The sequence below is a fragment of the Bos indicus genome, chromosome 16 (assembly GCF_029378745.1).
Source record: "Bos indicus isolate NIAB-ARS_2022 breed Sahiwal x Tharparkar chromosome 16, NIAB-ARS_B.indTharparkar_mat_pri_1.0, whole genome shotgun sequence".
Taxonomy (NCBI): domain Eukaryota; kingdom Metazoa; phylum Chordata; class Mammalia; order Artiodactyla; family Bovidae; genus Bos; species Bos indicus.
The window spans coordinates 71,301,365-71,320,898 of NC_091775.1; the positions used below are offsets into that span (position 1 = coordinate 71,301,365).

Here is a 19,534-nt window from a genome sequence, read left to right on the forward strand (position 1 = left end):
CTGTTAGGATATTAAATCAGTATACTTCTCCCACCAAACACACTGCTTAGGATATTTCCAAGATATTCTCCAAGACTAGCTTGACCTTTCTTAAACTGCCCAATTTTTTCTTCCTCTTCTTTTGTTTCTCATTTCACATAACCCAAAAATAAGTATCTTTCAGCAACAGTTACAATGAGGAATTCCCAGATCCAAAAGAAACAGAATGAACAGCTTTTATTTTATTTAAGTTATTCAAAATCTACGATCTGATCTCTATATTCTTTTTTTAGCCCTTGGTATAGGAGAAGGCAATGGCACCCCACTCCAATACTCTTGTCTGGACAATCCCATGGATGGAGGAGCCTGGTAGGCTGCAGCCCATGGGGTCGCTAAGAGTCGGACATGACTGAGCGACTTCACTTTCACTTTTCACTTTAATGCATTGGAGAAGGAAATGGCAACCCACTCCAGTGTGCTTGCCTGGAGAATCCCAGGGACGGGGGAGCCTGGTGGGCTGCCGTCTATGGGGTCGCACAGAATTGGACACAAATGAAGCGACTTAGCAGCAGCAGCAGCATGTGTTAATTTGCAAGATTGCCTTTCATAATTTCTATAAAGCAATATTCTTCTTGCTTAATAATGCTGTCTTTTTCTATAAGCACAGATTCCCTGCCATACAGAAACAGCTGTATTTAGCAAACAGCTAATACTGTATCAATTTGATTTGGTCTTTTATCCTAAATAGCATTAGGTCATAAGCAGAAGCCAATTCATCATCTCAGCCCAGTTTGCAGAGTAATGAAAAATTAAGCAACAAAGTCAATCAGCAAGAATCTTATTACCACAAACTTTTCTACTATTATTTCTAAATCACAAGTTTGTAATGTCTTTCAAAAGATCCACTTCCTTCAGCAAACTAAAATAGACCATAAAAAATAAATTCCTTTTGTAGATAATATTCTTTTGTAAGATCCTCATATACCTTGCTGGCTGCATGTTCTAAGAAATTACATTTATACAACTGAGTAGATTTTTAGTTAAAGAAGGCAAAAAATAATTATGGCACAATCATATAGTTTTAGTCTAGAAAGCTAAATGTAACAGAAAAATTAAGACATTAATATTGAATAAAGACATTGATATTAACTGACAACTAGCAAAAATTCAATACATAATAAACTAGGATATTATTAGTAAAAATGATAATGAACTCAGAATGAAGGCATCTCATGTCAAGAAACTTAAAACACTAATATCCAAAGATCTCTGGTAATACAGTTTGAACTAGACTACCTCTTTAAGTTGTACACGAACTATTTTTGTTCTATCTTTATACAAATTAGTCTAATTAGAACAAATTTAATATGGACTTACAGCGGTTTCTGTCCCCAAAAGAAGTCTCTTACTGAAAGAAACCTCAAAAAGTGAAGATAACTACTGGAGTTTCATGGTATTTAAACGTTTTAATTTTTTCAATTATGATGAATTAGATAAGCTCTAAGCCCTCTGCAACAATTTTCTTAAATTGGTGAATCACAAACTGTACACATTTCCACAAGAGAAATAGAAGACATGCCAGACACTGTTATTTACTATTAACTTCTAGTTATTTTACTGAATAATGAAATTTAAAAGTAAATGACATTTTGTTTGGGGGAGAAAAAAAAAACTTTAATCTTGCTTTACTACAAATCAGAAAATAAAGACATTTAATAAGATACAAAATATTTAAAACAAAAAAAGATACAAAATATTCCAGAAAGAACACCAAACCTTGAAAAAATCTTCAAGCTGTTTACTGTTATAAAGGGCAGGAATGTTGGCAGAAAACTGCAGCAGATCTTCAGCACACTGCCTCCTCTCTTCAATAACAGTTTCATCAAATCGTCCTGGAATTAAATAAGAGTCAACACTGAAGGAAAGAAAGATCAAAGCTGGTTTGCAACAGTTGAGCTTCACAATGAGAAAGCTGTCTGCTGTGGTCACCACGCAGTCTTCTGAAGTCAAATCTAGTCTCCATACCTGGAATCACTTGTGCTCCCACCAGGGAAGAAGAACGTTTCTGATAACACGGGAGGCAGAGGTGTCAACTAGCCAATAAACAGTGCTGTCATAATCTAAAGACTGTCAATACAAAAAACTTACCATTTAAGAAGCTGGCAATTTGAAACTCAAGTTGAAGAGAGAATTATAAAGAACTCAGTTTTCTACAGTAATTTAATACTGCAATTACTCATATCATTTTCCCTTTCCCACTCCTTTTTGATTTATAAAAGGAGTCGAAGAGAGGAAATTATGAGAACATCTGTATGGCAGTGGGGTCAAACACCTCAGCTTGAAGCAAAAAGCTTTCAAGCCAATTTCCATGTGCGATGCTGTCAGTGTACATAAAGCATGCTTGCGAGAAAACAGAGAACCCGCATGGCACAGTCAGCTCTGGTTTACAAGGTGATTGAAAGGTGGTTTTCATAGAAATTTTTTTAATGATATATACAATTTGAATGCTGATAAGACATTTTCAAATATGAGCATTTTGTACTACTCTCGGATAAGATTACCAGTTGGCATTTGTCACACGCCATGCATCATACTGATTGCGATTTAGGTTTAAAAAACTACAAAATCAAAAGAGTAACACATCCCATACTTGACTGGCTTTGAAAAATGTTAATGAAAACAGAGGCATAAAGAGATTCTTAGTTATAGGCACCACAACTTACTGGAAATAAATCAACTTCTTTGCAATTATCACAGAGCCGCAAATGAATGAAAGGGAAGAAAGAAACAGACGGATTAGAACAGAGCCCTCAGTTGCTTTAGTCAAAGGATTAAACACTGTACATCCGAGAGTACAGAGAGAAAAGAGGTCACTTTTACACTGCCACACTTCTTCCAGTAGCTTACTAAGTACTTAATATAACGATAAAGTAAGGAAATCTGTTTTTTAGCAACTTTTTAAAATATCACATATGTTTTCCACTCACTCAGAAACACAATTAATGATTAAATTTTGGTATGTTAACTAAATTTGTGCCAAATCTCTACTCTCCCTATTGTTTATAGGGAAATTTGTTTCAAAATGCTCAACTCTATTGTGAGAGCGCAGAATTACAAAAAAAAAAAAATGTTCTAACCTAGGAAACATCACACACATCTAATCCAACATACTTTAAAACCAACACTTACATGTAAGATTATACTATCTCCCAGCTGACAAACTTAACAACCAGACTTTGTGGAAAATAACTGAGGTTCAAGCTTGTTGATTTTAATCATGACATCACCTTAAAATGGTTAACAACAGAAAGTGAACAGGTTTTTAAACAGAAATAGAATAGAAATGGTTATATATATATAACAACAGAAATGGGTGTGTGTGTGTATATATATATATATATATATAACAACAGAAATGGTTATATATATATAACAATAGAAATAGTTATATAGAAAATGAACAGGTTTTTACAAGTCTATGAAGTGTAAATAAGCAAGGTAGTATGATCACAAAAACGCTGCTGCTGCTGCTAAGTCACTTCCGTCGAGTCCGACTCTGTGTGACCCCATAGACGGCAGCCCACCAGGCTCCGCTGTCCCTGGGATTCTCCAGGCAAGAACACTGGAGTGGGTTGCCATTTCCTTCTCCAATGCATGAAAGTGAAAAGTGAAAGTGAAATCGCTCAGTTGTGTCCGACTCTTCTCGACCCCATGGGCTGCAGCCTACCAGGCTCCTCCGTCCATGGGATTTTCCAGGCAAGAGTATTAGAGTGGGGTGCCATTGCCTTCTCCAACAAAAACACGAGTCAACCTTAAAAAAAAGAAAGACTCCTAGTTATACTACCCAAGGCAAGAATTTGAAACTGAACAATTAAATGCCTCAGCTCAATGTGACTCAAGTCTAATGAAACATCTACTTAATGACAACCGAAAGAAACGGTTTGAGAGACAGACCTGGGTTCAAACTACTTGCTCTCTCATTTGGTAGTTATAAAATTTAGGCTGATGACGTCCTAATTTACAAAATGAATAAAATGAACAATGTACTCAAAATGAATAGTCCGTATCAAGCACACGCATGCATGCACAGTCACTTCAGTCATGTCCAACTCTGTGACCCCATGGACTGTAACTGCCAGCTTCCTCTGTCCATGGGTTTCTCTAGGCAAGAACACTGAAGTGGGTTGCCATGCCCTCCTCATCAAGTACATAGTAAGCTCTTAATAAACCAATCATGGTTTCTTTAAACCTTCAAGTACCATCATAGTGTCCAGTATATAGAACAGGCTAAAATATTTTTGTTGACTGTATGAGTAAATAATAAAAACTTAAAAACTCTGTCCACGGAATTTTCCAGACAAGAATACTAGAGTGGGTTGCCATTTCCTTCTCCAGGGGATCCTCCCAACATAGGGATTAAACCCACGTCTCCTACGTCTCCAGCACTGGTAGGCCCATTCTTGACCACCCCCCTGGTGGCTCAGGTGGTAAAGCATCTGCGTACAATGCAGGAGACCCAGGTTCGATCCCTGGGTCGGGAAGATCCTCTGGAGAAGAAATGGCAACCCACTCCAGTACTCTTGCCTGGAAAATCCCACGGACGGAGGAGTGTGGTAGGCTCCAGTCCATGGGATCACTAAGAGTCGGACTCGACTGAGTGACTTCACTGTCATTGTTCTTGACCACTGAGCTATCTGAGAAGCCGTGGGCGAGGGGTGGGGGCGGGAGTGGAGGGGTGGAAATAGACGATAATTTCCAGCTTGCCTTGAGGTTACCTGTGGAATAAATTCTGGCCAATAATATAAATGAAATTTATTTTGCAGCTTACCAGAAATCTCTTTAAGAGATAACTGCTATACACCCTCCTTCTCCCCCTTCTCCTCTTCATTCTATCTCCTTTTCCCCTTCCAGGAGGGACTAGGATGTAGGAGGTTAAAAACAAGACAGAACAAGGCAGGAAGGAGCTTGGATTCCTGATCGCTCTGGAGCCATGTTGCCTGAGGCTACATCCAGAGCATTAGCCATGAGAAACCAAAACTAATATTACCCATTATGCTAAATCTACTAGTTTCCAGTTCACACTCAACAACTACATTACATTCTTCCAATGACAAAAACACGCCTAAGGTGACACTGCTAGCTTACCTATCAATAATATTAGCTGGAAACAAGCTTCTGAGAGCTATAACATGTAGCACAAATTCTCTGGCCTGAAAACAACCTAAGATATTTATCCTGGGGGAAAAAAAACATTGGCCAAATAGGTGAAAATGACAGCTAAAAATGTCCATTATCCCTTCTTTTGCCTAAATAAGAATTTGAGTATTCATCGGTGCTTATGATTATTGTCCAGCATATTTATCCTTTAAACAAAAAAGCAAACTGCAGTACCTATAAATATAGTAGTAGTAATTGTGTGAGCATCCGTAATCTTAGAACAGAAATCCAGAAAATGCACACATTATATTATGTTTCAACCCACAAAACCACCCAATATTATCTTTAAATGAACTAATAATTTGTTGTGGCAGAAAGTAAAGAGGAACTAAAAAGCCTCTTGATGAAAGTGAAAGTGGAGAGTGAAAAAGTTGGCTTAAAGCTCAGAAAACGAAGATCATGGCATCCGGTCCCACCACTTCATGGGAAATAGACAGGGAAACAGTGGAAACAGTGTCAGACTTTATATTTCTGGGCTCCAAAATCACTGCAGATGGTGACTGCAGCCATGAAATTAAAAGACACTTACTCCTTGGAAGGAAAGTTATGACCAACCTATACAGCATATTCAAAAGCAGAGACACTACTTTGCCAACAAAGGTTTGTCTAGTCAAGCCTATGGTTTTTCCTGTGGTCAGGTATGATTGTGAGAGTTGGACTGTGAAGAAGGCTGAGCACCGAAGAACTGATGCTTTTGAACTGTGGTGTTGGAGAAGACTCTTGAGAGTCCCTTGGATTGCAAGGAGATCCAACCAGTCCATCCTGAAGGACATCAGCCCTGGGATTTCTTTGGAAGGAATGATGCTGAAGCTGAAACTCCAGTACTTTGGCCACCTCATTCAAAGAGTTGACTTACTGGAAAAGACTCTGATGCTGGGAGGGATTGGGGGCAGGAGGAGAAGGGGACGACAGAGGATGAGATGGCTGGATGGCATCACTGACTCAGTGGACATGGGTCTGGGTGAACTCCGGGAGTTGGTGATGGACAGGGAGGCCTGGCGTGCTGCGATTCATGGGGTCACAAAGAGTCGGACACGACTGAGTGACTGACTGAACTGAACTGATAAATGAAAAACTTCCCCACATTTGATGACATCCTAAAAAAATGCTAGTTTACTAGTTGAAACAAATACATAAAAATTTGGCTGCTTTAATCCTAGTGTGATCAATGAATCACCTCACTTCCCTATTAAACTAGATTTAAATGCTTAAGTTGTGAGTATATCAACTTCTAAGTAGAATAAACATGTCAAAAGTGCATTTTTGTTCTATTTCTATTGATCTATGCATTTCTATTCCACTAAACTTGGACAAGCAGAGATGAATTAGAACATTTTTCAGAGTACAACCAAAATTAAAGGCTAATGCATTAAAAGGTTCAATTACACTAAATCCTCGCATCAGAACAAATATGATAAAAGAACATGTTCACTTCTTTGTTCCTAAGATATTTCAGAATAACAAAAATAAAAAACAGTATTGGTAGCACAGACAAAGAGAAGCAGATAAATTTTAATGCAATGACTACTGGCTCTAATACATGGCACAAAGCCACCTAATTTGACAACTGAATTTAAAAGCAGCAAGATTCAACAGTAATTCTAATGGGAGACAACGCCCTAGGGGCTACTCTCAAACTGTTCATCTTTTAATATCATCATAACCTCCTTTGAAAGTCAACAACAATGAGAAATTATGAACAGGTGCTTCTCTTACAGCCTTTAAATTTCCATTTACAGGAATGGAAATTTTATTTTCTTGTGAAGAGTAGAAAAATTATAGGTAATTTATGATAGAAAATGTAAAACAATCTTTCCTGAAGTTTATTATGCAGTATTACACATTATGTACTATATTATTTGTGTATGAGTGTGTATATATTATCTTTAAGTCACTCTACCACCTCCAAATTACTCCACAATGGTTTGCTATTAAAAGTGGCAGAAGGAAAATTAAACCAAAACCTTCTCACAAAGCTGGTAAAGCACTGAAAATACAGTCTCTCTCTTTGATTTCTAAGCTGTCTTTGAAATCTTCTCCAATTTTTTTTAAATTATGAAGAACAACTCATGAAAGCAGGATTTACAGCTTTTTAAAAATGCAACTGTCAGTAACCAAAAACCAGTTAAACAAAACTAAAGGTTATCCTTGACCAGTAAGAAACTAGCCAGAGAAGCTTGGTGCTAATTCCTAACTGTATTAAAAACTCATTCACAAGGCAAAAAGGAGAGGCCGAGTTCTTAGGTGTGAATTTCCTCTAGTCAACAGCACCAAGAACATACCTCTAGTTAAAGAAGTTAGGTTTAAGACTCCTTATGAGTAAGGAGAATGTATAGATCTTTTCAAGATCTTTCTGTGTTGTTGGGTGTTGTCATTATAGACATGCCTGAACCAGCTAAGTCTGCTCCTGCCCCTAAAAAGGGCTCTAAAAAAGCTGTGACCAAGGCTCAGAAGAAGACGGCAAGAAGCCCAAGCGCAGCCGCAAGGAGAGCTACTCCATGTACGTGTACAAGGTGCTGAAGCAAGTCCATCCGGACACCGGCATCTCGTCCAAGGCCATGGGCATCATGAACTCCTTTGTCAACAACATTTTCGAGCGCATCGCTGGCAAGGCGTGGCACCTGGCGCATTACAACAAGCGCTCAACTATCACATCCAGGGAGATCCAGACCGCCGTGCGCTTGCTGCTACCTGGGGAGCTGGCCAAGCACGCCATGTCCGAGGGCACTAAGGCTGTCACCAAGTATACCAGCTCCAAGTAAATATAATATGCCTAGCCGCTGTTAATGGAGAAGGCAATGGCACCCCACTCCAGTACTCTTGCCTGGAAAATCCCATGGATGGAGGGCCTGGTGGGCTGTAGTCCATGGGGTCACTAAGAGTTGGACACGACTGAGCAACTTCACTTTCACGACTAAGGAGAATGTATACTCTAGGGAACCCTGGGGCGTTTCACTCAGAGGGTGTTAGAAAGGACTTACAGAATTTGAGTTTCTGTTGGCTGCTGGGGGAAAGACGCAAAGAAGTGGGGCTTTGTTTGCTCTGTCAGGAAGTGGGAGCCATTCTAAGATTCTGTTAATTCTATATAATTCTTCGATTCTATGGTTTTAATAAATTTTATTATGAGGCAAGAAGAATGAAGAGAGGCTAAGGCTGTGATTTATAAAAAAAATCTGTAGTCATCATGGTAGCCAGGATGAAGCGAAGCTTGATCATTTTTGTGACTTGACAATGTTCATGTTTTTGTCTGTGTTCAGACATGATTACAGCATGGTCTTGTTTTAGTCTTGATCCAAAGACAAAGAGCACCCTTGTCTAATGTTCCTATTCTGTGAAACTGCTTATATTCAACAGGAGAACACCACGACCTAGCTGTGAATGCCAGGCCAACTCTAGTAAGAAACACCAAGGTCGAACACATAGGGAGTGTCAGGCCAGTTCTTCCTTATATCTGTCAGGAGCTGCTTTTCCCATTCTCACAGGAAATCACAGTGTGAGGAGAGATGTAACAAAACAAACAAAAAACAGTTTTTTATGATCTTAAAAAAGATCAAGATTGTGAAACCTACAAACTAATACTCTTTTAAAATGTCAGAACAAAGACCCAGCACAGCCAATAAATAAAGTTATTTTTTAAAACAAAAGCAAAATAATATTTTTTTTTAAATGTCAAAGTCAAAAAAAAAAATAAAATCAAATAAAAATGTCAAAGTCATGAACAGACAAAAAAAATGCATAAGGAATAGTCTAAATAAACAAACCTACAGATATGATCCTGGATGCAAAAAAAAAAAAAATTTAGAATAACTAGAGAAAACTGAATATTAACTACATATTTAACAACAGTATTATATCAGCATTAAATTTCTTGAGTAATAGGGGAAATATGGAAGTAGGGATGAAATGTCACAAAATCTGCAATGTATTCTCAAGTGGTTCAGGAAAAAAATGATACACAGAGACACAGGAAAATGTGGCAAAATGTTTTTCAGTGAACTTGAGCCAAAGGTATAAACTGTTCACTATATTATTCTTTAGGCTTTTCTGTAAATTTTGCAAGTTAAAAAAATTGGAGAAAAATAAAATGAGTTAAGTGCCAGACTGGTGAGACGTACAGCCCGGAGGGGGAAACAACCATCTCAACTATCCCCAAAGAAAACAGAGAACTTCCTAGAAGAAGAGACAACTAGAGCCCTGAAAGGCTAACCAGAAGCTTCCACATGGACAGTGTGGTGCGTTAGGGGAAGGGCAGACCGAGCAACAGATGAGAGCTAAAGGAGCTGATACGCGTAAAGCACCGAGCTACACACGCTACCGATACGATCCTCAGGAACGGATGTAATTCCTAACTCCTCAATAACAAGCTCAGATGTTAATTTGTACAAGATCACACCACTAGTGAACAGCGGAGAGAAGATTTGGGCCTAAATCTGATTCCAAAAGGCATGTTCTTTTCCCTGAAACACTCAAATAGTAACCACAGATCTGATGGTTCTGTAAATCACAAACAGGACTCTTTTGCAGCTGAGGCTCATGTACTAAAAATGTGAGACTAGCTAAAAAGATAGATGATTAACTAAAACTTCCCTTCACACAACCACAGCTGCTGCCTGCAGGGTTCACTGCAACTATAAGTATTACAAATGGACTGCACCAGTTACTGAAAGAGATAAATTGCTTACTTACTAAGATTAATAAGAAACTTTCACTCTTTAATGTATAAGGATGTGGAGAAAAGTTGGAAATAACCCACTAGCAACAGACAATAATAGTTAAGAATCTCAACCAATCCAGAAGCCATTCCCTTGCACCCAGTGATAAGCTTATCGTTTAATTTGCACAAGCTCACAAGCTACTTGAGCGCAGTTGAACTCCACAGCACAGAAGGCGTAAGGCAGAAAGCAAAAATATCCCTCCACCCACGCCACCACAGGCTGCACACATTAGGTACGGCTTCACACAAACATGTATGTCTATTTAAATACAGATGGGATCTGACTAAACATACTGCTATGCAACATTTGTTTCTTTATCTTAAAAATAAATCTTGGACATGTTTTCATATCAGTGTATCCCAAATAGCTGCAGAATCCTATAATTGTCTAAATTTGTATGGCACATCCATACAATCATATAGTGAGAAAACTCAGTTTCAGTTTTCTTCTACTGAAGGAGAGGGAGGCAGGAATTGAGAGAGCAGCACTGACGTATCTACACTACCATGGGTAAACAGCCAGCCAGCAGGGGAGCTGCTGAGCAGTTCGGGGAGCTCAGCCCAGTGCCCCGTGATGACCTGGGGGGGCGGCGGGGGGGAGACTCAAGGAGGGGGCATATGGATACAAATGGCTGACTCACACTGTTGTACAGTAGAAACTAACCAAACTAAAGCAATTATATTCCAATAAGTAAATGGGAAAAAATGCTGCAAGGACAGTCATCTGTATACACATATATGTGTTCAGACATGTGTTATGTGTTCTCAAAGTGTAGTCCGCAGACTGCTGGGGGTCCCCCAAGGGCATTCAAAGAATCAATAAGGTCAAAACCATTTTCATAATAATACCAAGACAGCAGCTGCATTTTCACCACATGGACATCTGCACTGATAATCTAAAAGCAATGGCAGTAAAACTGCTGACCTCTTGGCATGAACCAAGACAATGGTACCAAACTATACTTATTAGTAACAGTCATATTCCTTACTGCCACTCACATCAAATTTTTTTAATGCCAGTTTTACATAAGAATGTCCGTGATGAAGCATAAAAATTAACTTTATTAAACCTCAATACTTACTTGAGACCATTTCTTTTTAAAAGTCTGTGTGTAAAAAAAATATAAACTACTATGACTTGGATATCTGACAGATATTTTCTCAAAAATAAACAAACTGAGCCTAACACTTCAAAGAAAACAACCAGGAGCATCATTTTCAGTGATGAAATTCAAGCCGTCAATTCACTATAAGCTTGACAGCTTCCTAATACTTTAAAAAATTTCCTTTAGAGATCTGCTGTGATAGTTAACATTTTTGGATACTATTTAATGAAAATGGCCAACATTTGCAAAATCTGCATAACTCAGGGAACCAAAACTTGTCAAATGATCAATGTGTGTCACAAGCTCACACATAAGTAAAAGATACATTCAAACCAAAGACAGATGAATGGATTTTAATATAACAAAGGACCAGAGCTTCATTGACTGAGTGTCAGATTCCATAATGTAACTAAGCCTTTATGAAATGACTGCTGTCTACCCAGCCATAGAAAAGAATAGAATTTTCCCATATGTAACAACATAGATGGACCTCCTGGAAGGTATCGTGCTTACTGAAATTAGTCAAGACAGAGGAAGACAAATATTGTGTATTTTCACTTATTTGTAGAATCTAAAAAATAAACAAATGAGTATAACAAAACAGAAACAGATTCACAGATACAAACTAGTGGTTACCAACACAGAAAAGGGTGAGAGGAGGGGCAATATAGTGGGAGAGGATTAAGAGGTACCAACTACTAGGTAGGAAATAAATATGATACCAGGATGCAAGGCACAGCACAAAAAATATAGCCAACATTTTATAATAACTTCAACTACAGTATAATCTATAAAAATATCAAATCACTATGTTGTATACCTAAAACTAATATAATACAGTAAATCAGCTATACTTAAATAACAAAAAAAGAAGGAATTTACCACTACCAAGCTTTGGTGTATCGAAGAAGAGTTATCTTCAACCATCTGAAAAGCTGTTAAAATACTCCTCCCTTTTCCAACAACATCATCTGTGTGACCCTAATTTTTCTTCATATGCTGCTGCTGCTAAGTTGCTTCAGTCATGTCCGACTCTGTGCGACCCCACAGACGGCAGCCCACCAGGCTCCCTCCTCCCTGGGATTCTCCAGGCAAGAATACTGGAGTGGGTTGCCATTTTCTTCTCCAATCCATGAAAGTGAAAAGTGAAAGTGAAGTCGCTCAGTCATGTCCGACTCTTCGCAACCCCATGGACTGCAGCCTACCAGGCTCCTCTGTCCATGGGATTTTCCAGGCAAGAGTACTGGAGTGGGGTGCCATTGCCTTCTCCATATACTTCATCACATTTTACCACAGACTGGATCCAGAAGCAGATATGAGAATTAGGTATTTTTCTTTTAATCCAGGCATTGAAGATTCATATAAGTAAACTAATACTACTCTAATTTTTTCATAAAAATACTCACGTTACATTTTTAACTAAGTACAAAAATATTTTTAAACTTCTAGTGTGATAAATATTAATAGCTACAACCACATAAACAATAGTTTTTCAAGCTTCAGTAATTTTTAAGAGTGTAAAGGAGAATTCTGAAGCCAAATATCTAATAATAATTATCTCCCTGTAGACAAGAGAATAGATGTGTAGTAAAATTTACTAAAAAACAGGAAAAGGTATATTCCAAATTGTCCTCCCCAAACTATGCAAATTTCTACCCTTCCTATATCTATTTCCCCGTACTGCTGCTAAGTCACCTCAGTCGTGTCCGATTCTGTGTGACCCCATAGACGGCAGCCCACCAGGCTCCCCCATCTCTGGGATTCTCCAGGCAGGAACACCGGAGTGGGTTGCCATTTCCTTCTCCAATGCATGAAAGTGAAAAGTGAAAGTGAAGCCGCTCAGTCATGTCCAACTCTTAGCGACCCCATGGACTGCAGCCTAAGAAGCTCCTCCCACGGGGTTTTCCAGGCAAGAGTACTGGAGTGGGTTGCCATTGCCTTCTCCCTTCCCCATACTAGTTATAATCAAACTTTTAAATTTCTGCCATGAGAGTGATTTTTAATGGTAACATTGTCTGTCACTAGTCCAGCTCTTAAACCTTAACTCATTATTTCTGTATTTTTCAAGTATATATATGGTTAGGCATGGTGCTACATGCTGAAGATACATCTGTAAATAAGAACAAAGCAGTCTCTAAACAACACAGCTCAGGAAAGGCGGAGGAAAAGGTAGGTACAATACAAGAGAAGTTTCTTTCCTTTTAGAATACAAAAACAAAAAACTGTTGGTGTGGCTTTAGAAGTATGATTCTTAAAACTCCTCAGAATAGTCAATTTTTTACATTACTTGCACCTTCATAATAAAAGTAGAGAATCACAAGACTTAAAAACTTGACCGGATGAAAGCCACATCCAGCACTTCTGGATCATGATGCTTGCTTCAACTATGAGACTCTAAATTTCTGAGAAGGCAGAGGCTGAGTCACTGTATACAACAGTGCCCATTTCTAAAATGTTTCTTGAATTAAATGTGCTCATAAAACCCCCAGATAATTAAGGGTTAAGCTGAAATTAATCAGAGAAGACTCCAGTAGTAGAGTCTTACATTTACGGCATGTAACCAGCTACAACTTGACAACCTTAAACGGGACAGGTGTCATGAAAAAAAGGAAGGAACCACAGGGTTTGGATAGTAACTGTAAACAGAAACCATGAGAAATGTGGAGAACCGATGGGATGTCTAGACTCAAAGACCAAAAGCAAGCAGTCAGAGGTTAACAGCCTACAATAACAAGAGTTCGTGGATCCCCTAACGCTGAGTACAAGAACGTAATGAATGGATGGAACCATCAGAACTAATGGTTCTACGGCTAGTGACCAGTTGCCCACTTCCCTCAATTGTTTTTTTATCTTTCTAATTATGCATCCAAGATACTTGTTGCTATTACTTATATTTTGAAATGTCAGCATATATCATAAATTGTTAATATTTAGCATTTATTAAAATTAAAGCATTGTAGCAAGAAGCTTTCAATGACCCCTTTATTCTGGCATAAATGTCACTGATGTTGCTATACTATATAAGATTCTCTGCATCTTGTGCCCAAATCTCAAGGAGCTGTGAAAACCTGCTGCACATTCTGAGGAAGCAAGTGTGAAGCTCAGGAGTACCGTGATCCTGCAATCAAATTAGAATGAAGAAATCCCTGTGCCACGAGAACCCTGAGCTAACGGAGACAGGATAACGTCAGATTACCCAGAATTCTTCTAAAATCAAAGACAGACAGCAGGGTCCAGTCAAGAGATCAAAAATCACACAGCAACTGGAATAGGAAAAAATTAATATAAAGAATTATTAAGCATGACAATAGAAAAATAGAAACTCTAAAGTGAAAAGAGAATCCTAATGAATATCCCAGGGTACCCAAGGAAGAAAAAACTTGGAAGAGGGAAGCCCTCCCCACGGTTCGATCTCAGATCCTCTTGGAAAAGGTATGGTTACAGCCACTGGATTGGGAGACATTTGCTGGGCTCCCCGGACTGGTCCACAGTCACCAGGAAAGACCCCCTCCATACTTCAGAAGGGACAGGGCAGGCAGGTGGGCAACGAGAGAGTCACAGTGCTGGGAGCCCACGCATAAAGCAAGGTCATGCAAGGCCTGGGGAACACGCTGGAGGTAAGGAAGGCCACAGGAAATGACTTTCTGAGGTAAGGAAGGCAGGCCGCAGCTGTCAGACTGGCAGGCAGAAGGGGGAGTATCAAGAATCTGTTCGCCTGCAGGGCAACAAGGCCGGAGGTCTAGTGTCCTGTCGGAGAGGTACAGGGTGCTAGCGGGCTGCAGCTGAGGGGCAAATACACAGACAGAGAGTGTGTGAAGCCCACTCTCCAACAGCCCTGGAGACCGTGCAGTGCTTAGCTAGACGGCCACCGACTAACTGTGGCTACAAGCTCATCAGGAGCCTGGGCTCCAGGTGTGTGGCTGAGGCAGATGCTTCTGACAACAGCGCAGCAAAAGCAAAAGCAAAACAGTCCACAGCAGACTGCAAGGAGGGAGAAGAGACCTGACCCTCCCAGAGCGCCCTCCAGTGTCCCCTACAGTTAAGCATATGTCTAAGTGAAGCTTAACTGCAATACTCACTGTAAAGGGAAACGCTTGAGGAGTCCAGCCTATTAATGTGGAACAGGAAATGAAAGAAGGACCTGACGGGAATTCCCTGGAGGTCCAGTGGAACTAAAATGGGGGAACTAAATCCCACAAACCGCACAGTGAGGCCAATTTAAAAAAAAAAGGAATGGACCTGAAGCTCAGAGGCAATAAATGGATAATGGATAACTGGCATGGCTTCTGAGAACCAAGAAGAACCAATGTAAGAGCCCCAAGTATTCCAAGATGACCTTGCAAGGCAGCATTTCCCCAATGCTGATGAGAAATATAGCTAGCATCAGACCATACTCTATAAAGCCATTATACAAAAATCAACATGGTATAGAAACAAGAATTAATGTAAGAATAGACAAATAAATGCCACAAAAGAAAAAACCCTTAATTAATGGCAATGCATATGAAAAGTATAACAAAGATTTCCTTAGGAAAAATACAAATTATTGAATAAGTGATGTGACAACAGATATCTAACCATCTGAAAGAAAACTAAAATGGAGCATCATGTGACATCCCATTCAAATATAAATTCCACACAGATATTAAAAAGAATTTTTTAAGCTATAAAAATCATCTTATAAGCAAATGTAGGTATGGGACGACCTTTCTCATCAGGACCAAAACCATAAAAGCTTGGCAAGGAGGTTAGTGGAGGAGCATTCAGGAATAAAACTGAACATATAAAACTCTGTTTGGCAAAAGCTATCATAAACAACTCTGAAATAAGCACATGTAGGTGTATATATATATATATATATGTACAGATTTGTACATGAATGGAAGTATGTACAATGCATGCATTGTAATATGTATGTACATAAATGCACTGATTCCCAACTACAGCAGCTGAAAGAGCCTTGAAACAGGCCACAATGAGCCTGTCTACCACCCAGATAGTGAGCTTATCTACTGCCCAGATAGAGGACCCTGCGGCAGCCAGAGTCCAGCCAAAAAGTGGAATCCACACGGCAGTTTGAAGAGGGAAAGTCTTATAAAGAATTATTAACTACTTACACAGGATTAACTACTGCTGCTGCTGCTGCTAAGTCACTTCAGTCATGTCCGACTCTGTGCGACCCCACAGACGGCAGCCCACTAGGCTCCCCCGTCCCTGGGATTCTCCAGGCAAGAACACTGGAGTGGGTTGCCATTTCCTTCTCCAATGCATGAAAGTGAAAAGTGAAAGTGAAGTCGCTCAGTGGTATCTGACCCTCAGCGACCCCATGGACTGCAGCCTTCCAGGCTCCTCCGTCCATGGGATTTTCCAGGCAGGAGTACTGGAGTGGGGTGCCATTGCCTTCTCCGGGATTAACTACTAAGAAGGAATAAAAGAGAAGTGTAAGGAATATCCTAGGATGGAGGGGAAGAACCGAAGGCAGTCCTAGCAAGGGGGCCTGCTCCCCAAGGCTGGATTCGGGGCTCCCGGAGACAGGGCAGCTGCAGCAGGCTGGCTGAGAGAGTCAGCTGGGCTGCCCCAGCCACTTGCTCCACAGCAGGAGGGCCAAAGGCACTGGGCACGGAACTGCAGGCTGGACTGCCAAACAGGAAACTCTCTGTGGTGTCAGCAGGCCGCAGGTGGAAGGAGGGGAGCCCTAGACAGGAGCGAGCAACAAAACTTGCTAGAAGGTGAGGACCGCTGGGAAGCCCACAAACGTCCGCGCCACTGGCAACACAGAGCACGCAGGAACAGAAGTCCATCTCCCACAGAGTCCCTCAACACCTCGACAGATTAAGTTTATACAAGCCAGTTGGAAAAGTAGGTCCAATAAGGGGGAAAAAAAAAAAAGGTGGAATTGGAGCTAATTTTATGCAAAAAAAATGATAACTAACAGTTTCCAAAAACATTCCCCACAAAAAGCAACCAGGGCTCTGTGAAGAGATGGCCGATTCCAAGGCTGGAGCTTATGAGCTCACAGATGAGCACTGAACGTCTTGTTATGCTTAAAAGTAGTAAGTGCTTTAAAAAAACAACAACCACAAAAACATGTGATGGTGAAAAGTTTCAAGGACAGAGAAGCCCAAAGTAAAAGGGGCCCTACTAGTCAAATCTAGAACAATTTGGGCATCTAGTACCCTGAAAGAAAGTGTGAACGAGAAAGTCACTCAGTCATGTCCGATTCTCTGTGACCCCATGGACTGTAGCCTTCCAGGTTCCTCTGTCCATGGGATTTTCCAGGCAAGAATACTGGAGCATTCCCTTCTCCAGGGGATCTTCCCGACCCAGGGATAGAACCCAGATCACCTGCATTGCAGACAGATTCTTTACCACCTGAGCTACCAGGGAGGCCTAATGAATTCCAAATTCTAAACTATTGGGAGGGGAAAATTAGGTATATGAGTCCAAATAAATAATGGATAGATGGAAAAATACAGAAATAGACACAATACACAAACATGCAGCCATACAGATAGATAACAGAGATTCAGGTAAAAAGAAGAACAGTTACAAAGACACACAAACAAAGAGATAGGGAGGATAATCACTAAGGTGGAAGCAGTGCTAGAACTGGAAACTCATTATTATGAAGCCATGATGGGAGCTGGTGATGGACAGGGAGGCCGGGCATGCTCCAGTCCATGGAGTCGCAGAGTCAGACACAACTGAGTGACTGAACTGAACTGAAGCCATGATGTAAACACTGGTTTGTGTAAGAATCTATGGATGCTAAACATAAGGGGCAATTTTGTAAAAGAGCAGAATATATTCATGATCTTAAAAGTTTTGAAAGAAAGGAAGAGAGGGATGGAGAGAGGAAAGGAGGAACTCAAATATATGTGATAGTCTCAAGATGGCCCCAAAGTTTCTAGGTCCTAATTCCTGCAACTTGTAAATGATACTTTATTCAAAGAGTGTGTGCAGATGTGATTAAGGACCTTGAGAGGCAGAGATTACCCTGGATTATCAGGAATGGGCACTAATGCCATCACAGATGTCTTGTAAGAGAGGGGCAGAGAGAGATTTCACACAGAGAAGGCAGTGGAGTATTGAAGTAGACAGAGAATTGAAGATGAGGGCCTTGAAGACTGAAGTGATGCTGGCATAAGTCAAGGAATACACCCAGTCACCAAAAACTGAAAGAGGCAAGGAATGTATTCCTCCCTAGAAGCTCTAGGCTCTGCTAACACCTTGATTTCTGTCCAGTGATACTCATTTCAGACTTCAGGCCTCCAAAACTATAAAAAAAAAATAAAGCTCTATTGTTTTAAGCCACCACAAAAACAAACCTTCCTCTAATTTCTCTCTCACGTTTTACTAAAAGAAGCAAGAAGAAACCACACCGAACTTACTAAACACTCTGGTTGGACATCTCCCAGCAGCATACCCTCTTCCGTTGGTACCTTTCCTACTTCCCACACCTCTGTACGCAACCACATTGCTAAACTTTCTACAACGATGTAAGAAGGACCCGCTCCCTTCCTCTAATTTCCAGTAACATTTACCTTGTTTTCCTGCAAACCGTCACCTGCAGTCTTATCAAAGACCACGAGGCTTCTATAAACAGCTTCCTCAAGACAGTGTAGGCCCTCATACTCTCCTCAAAGCCCATGGCTCATTCCAAAGCCACTCTCCACATTTTTGGGTTTTGTCATAACAGCACTCAAACTTCCAGGTTAAAAAAAAAAAAAATTAAGTACTGATTGCGATGTAAAAAATTATCCCAAAACTTGGTAGCCTACAATAACAAACATTACTATCTCACAAAGCCTCTGATAGTCAGGAATCCTAAGAGGCTAGGCAGGATGTTTCCAGCTCAGTGTCTCTCATGAGGCTGCAGTCAAACTGTCAGCCAGTGCTGCAGTCATCTCAAAGGTCTACTGAACCGGAGAAATCAGCACCTAAACTCATCCACATGATTGTACCAGGTTTCAGATGACTGCGGGGTGTTGATGTTGGCCTCTGTTTCTTTCAACGTGGGCCTCATCATGGGTTGTGTGTGTCCTCACAGTATGAAAGCTGGTAACCCTCAGAGCAAGTAATGAGAGAGGCAGACAACATCCCCAAGAGACAAGCCACAGCTTTTATAACCTAACCTCAGAAGTGACACACCGCCACTTTTTTTACGCTACTGGTCACACAGGCCAATCGATTCCTGGGAAGGGAATACACAAATGTGTAACTAACAGGAGACAAGGATTACATACGGCCATCTTGGAGATGGTCTATCACAAAAGGTATGGTCCAAATATTTAGCAAACTAGCACGCAGCATGAATTTGATTTACTGGTAGTATAAGGAAAAAAGATTCCATTAAAACTACATTGTCGTAACATGTGTATGTATGGCTGAGCCCCCCTGCTATTTACCTGAAACTACTACAAGGTTGTTAACTGATTAAACTACAATAGAAAATAAAAAGTTTTAAAAAACCTACATTGTCACAGTAGTCATCACAATTAAACTTAACAAAAGATAA

At 40.2% G+C, this 19,534-nt stretch overlaps 1 protein-coding gene across 6 annotated transcripts in view; it reads right to left on the bottom strand.

Moving 5' to 3' along the window:
• Positions 1 to 19,534, bottom strand: part of RPS6KC1 (ribosomal protein S6 kinase C1) — a 204,001-nt gene that overhangs the window by 152,498 nt on the left and 31,969 nt on the right. For all 6 annotated transcript variants that reach the window (XM_070768601.1, XM_070768600.1, XM_019976168.2 and 3 more), the window contains exon 4: positions 1,756 to 1,871. In XM_070768601.1, the coding sequence (XP_070624702.1) occupies positions 1,756 to 1,871 (116 nt within the window). The remainder of the gene's footprint in view (positions 1 to 1,755; positions 1,872 to 19,534) is intronic.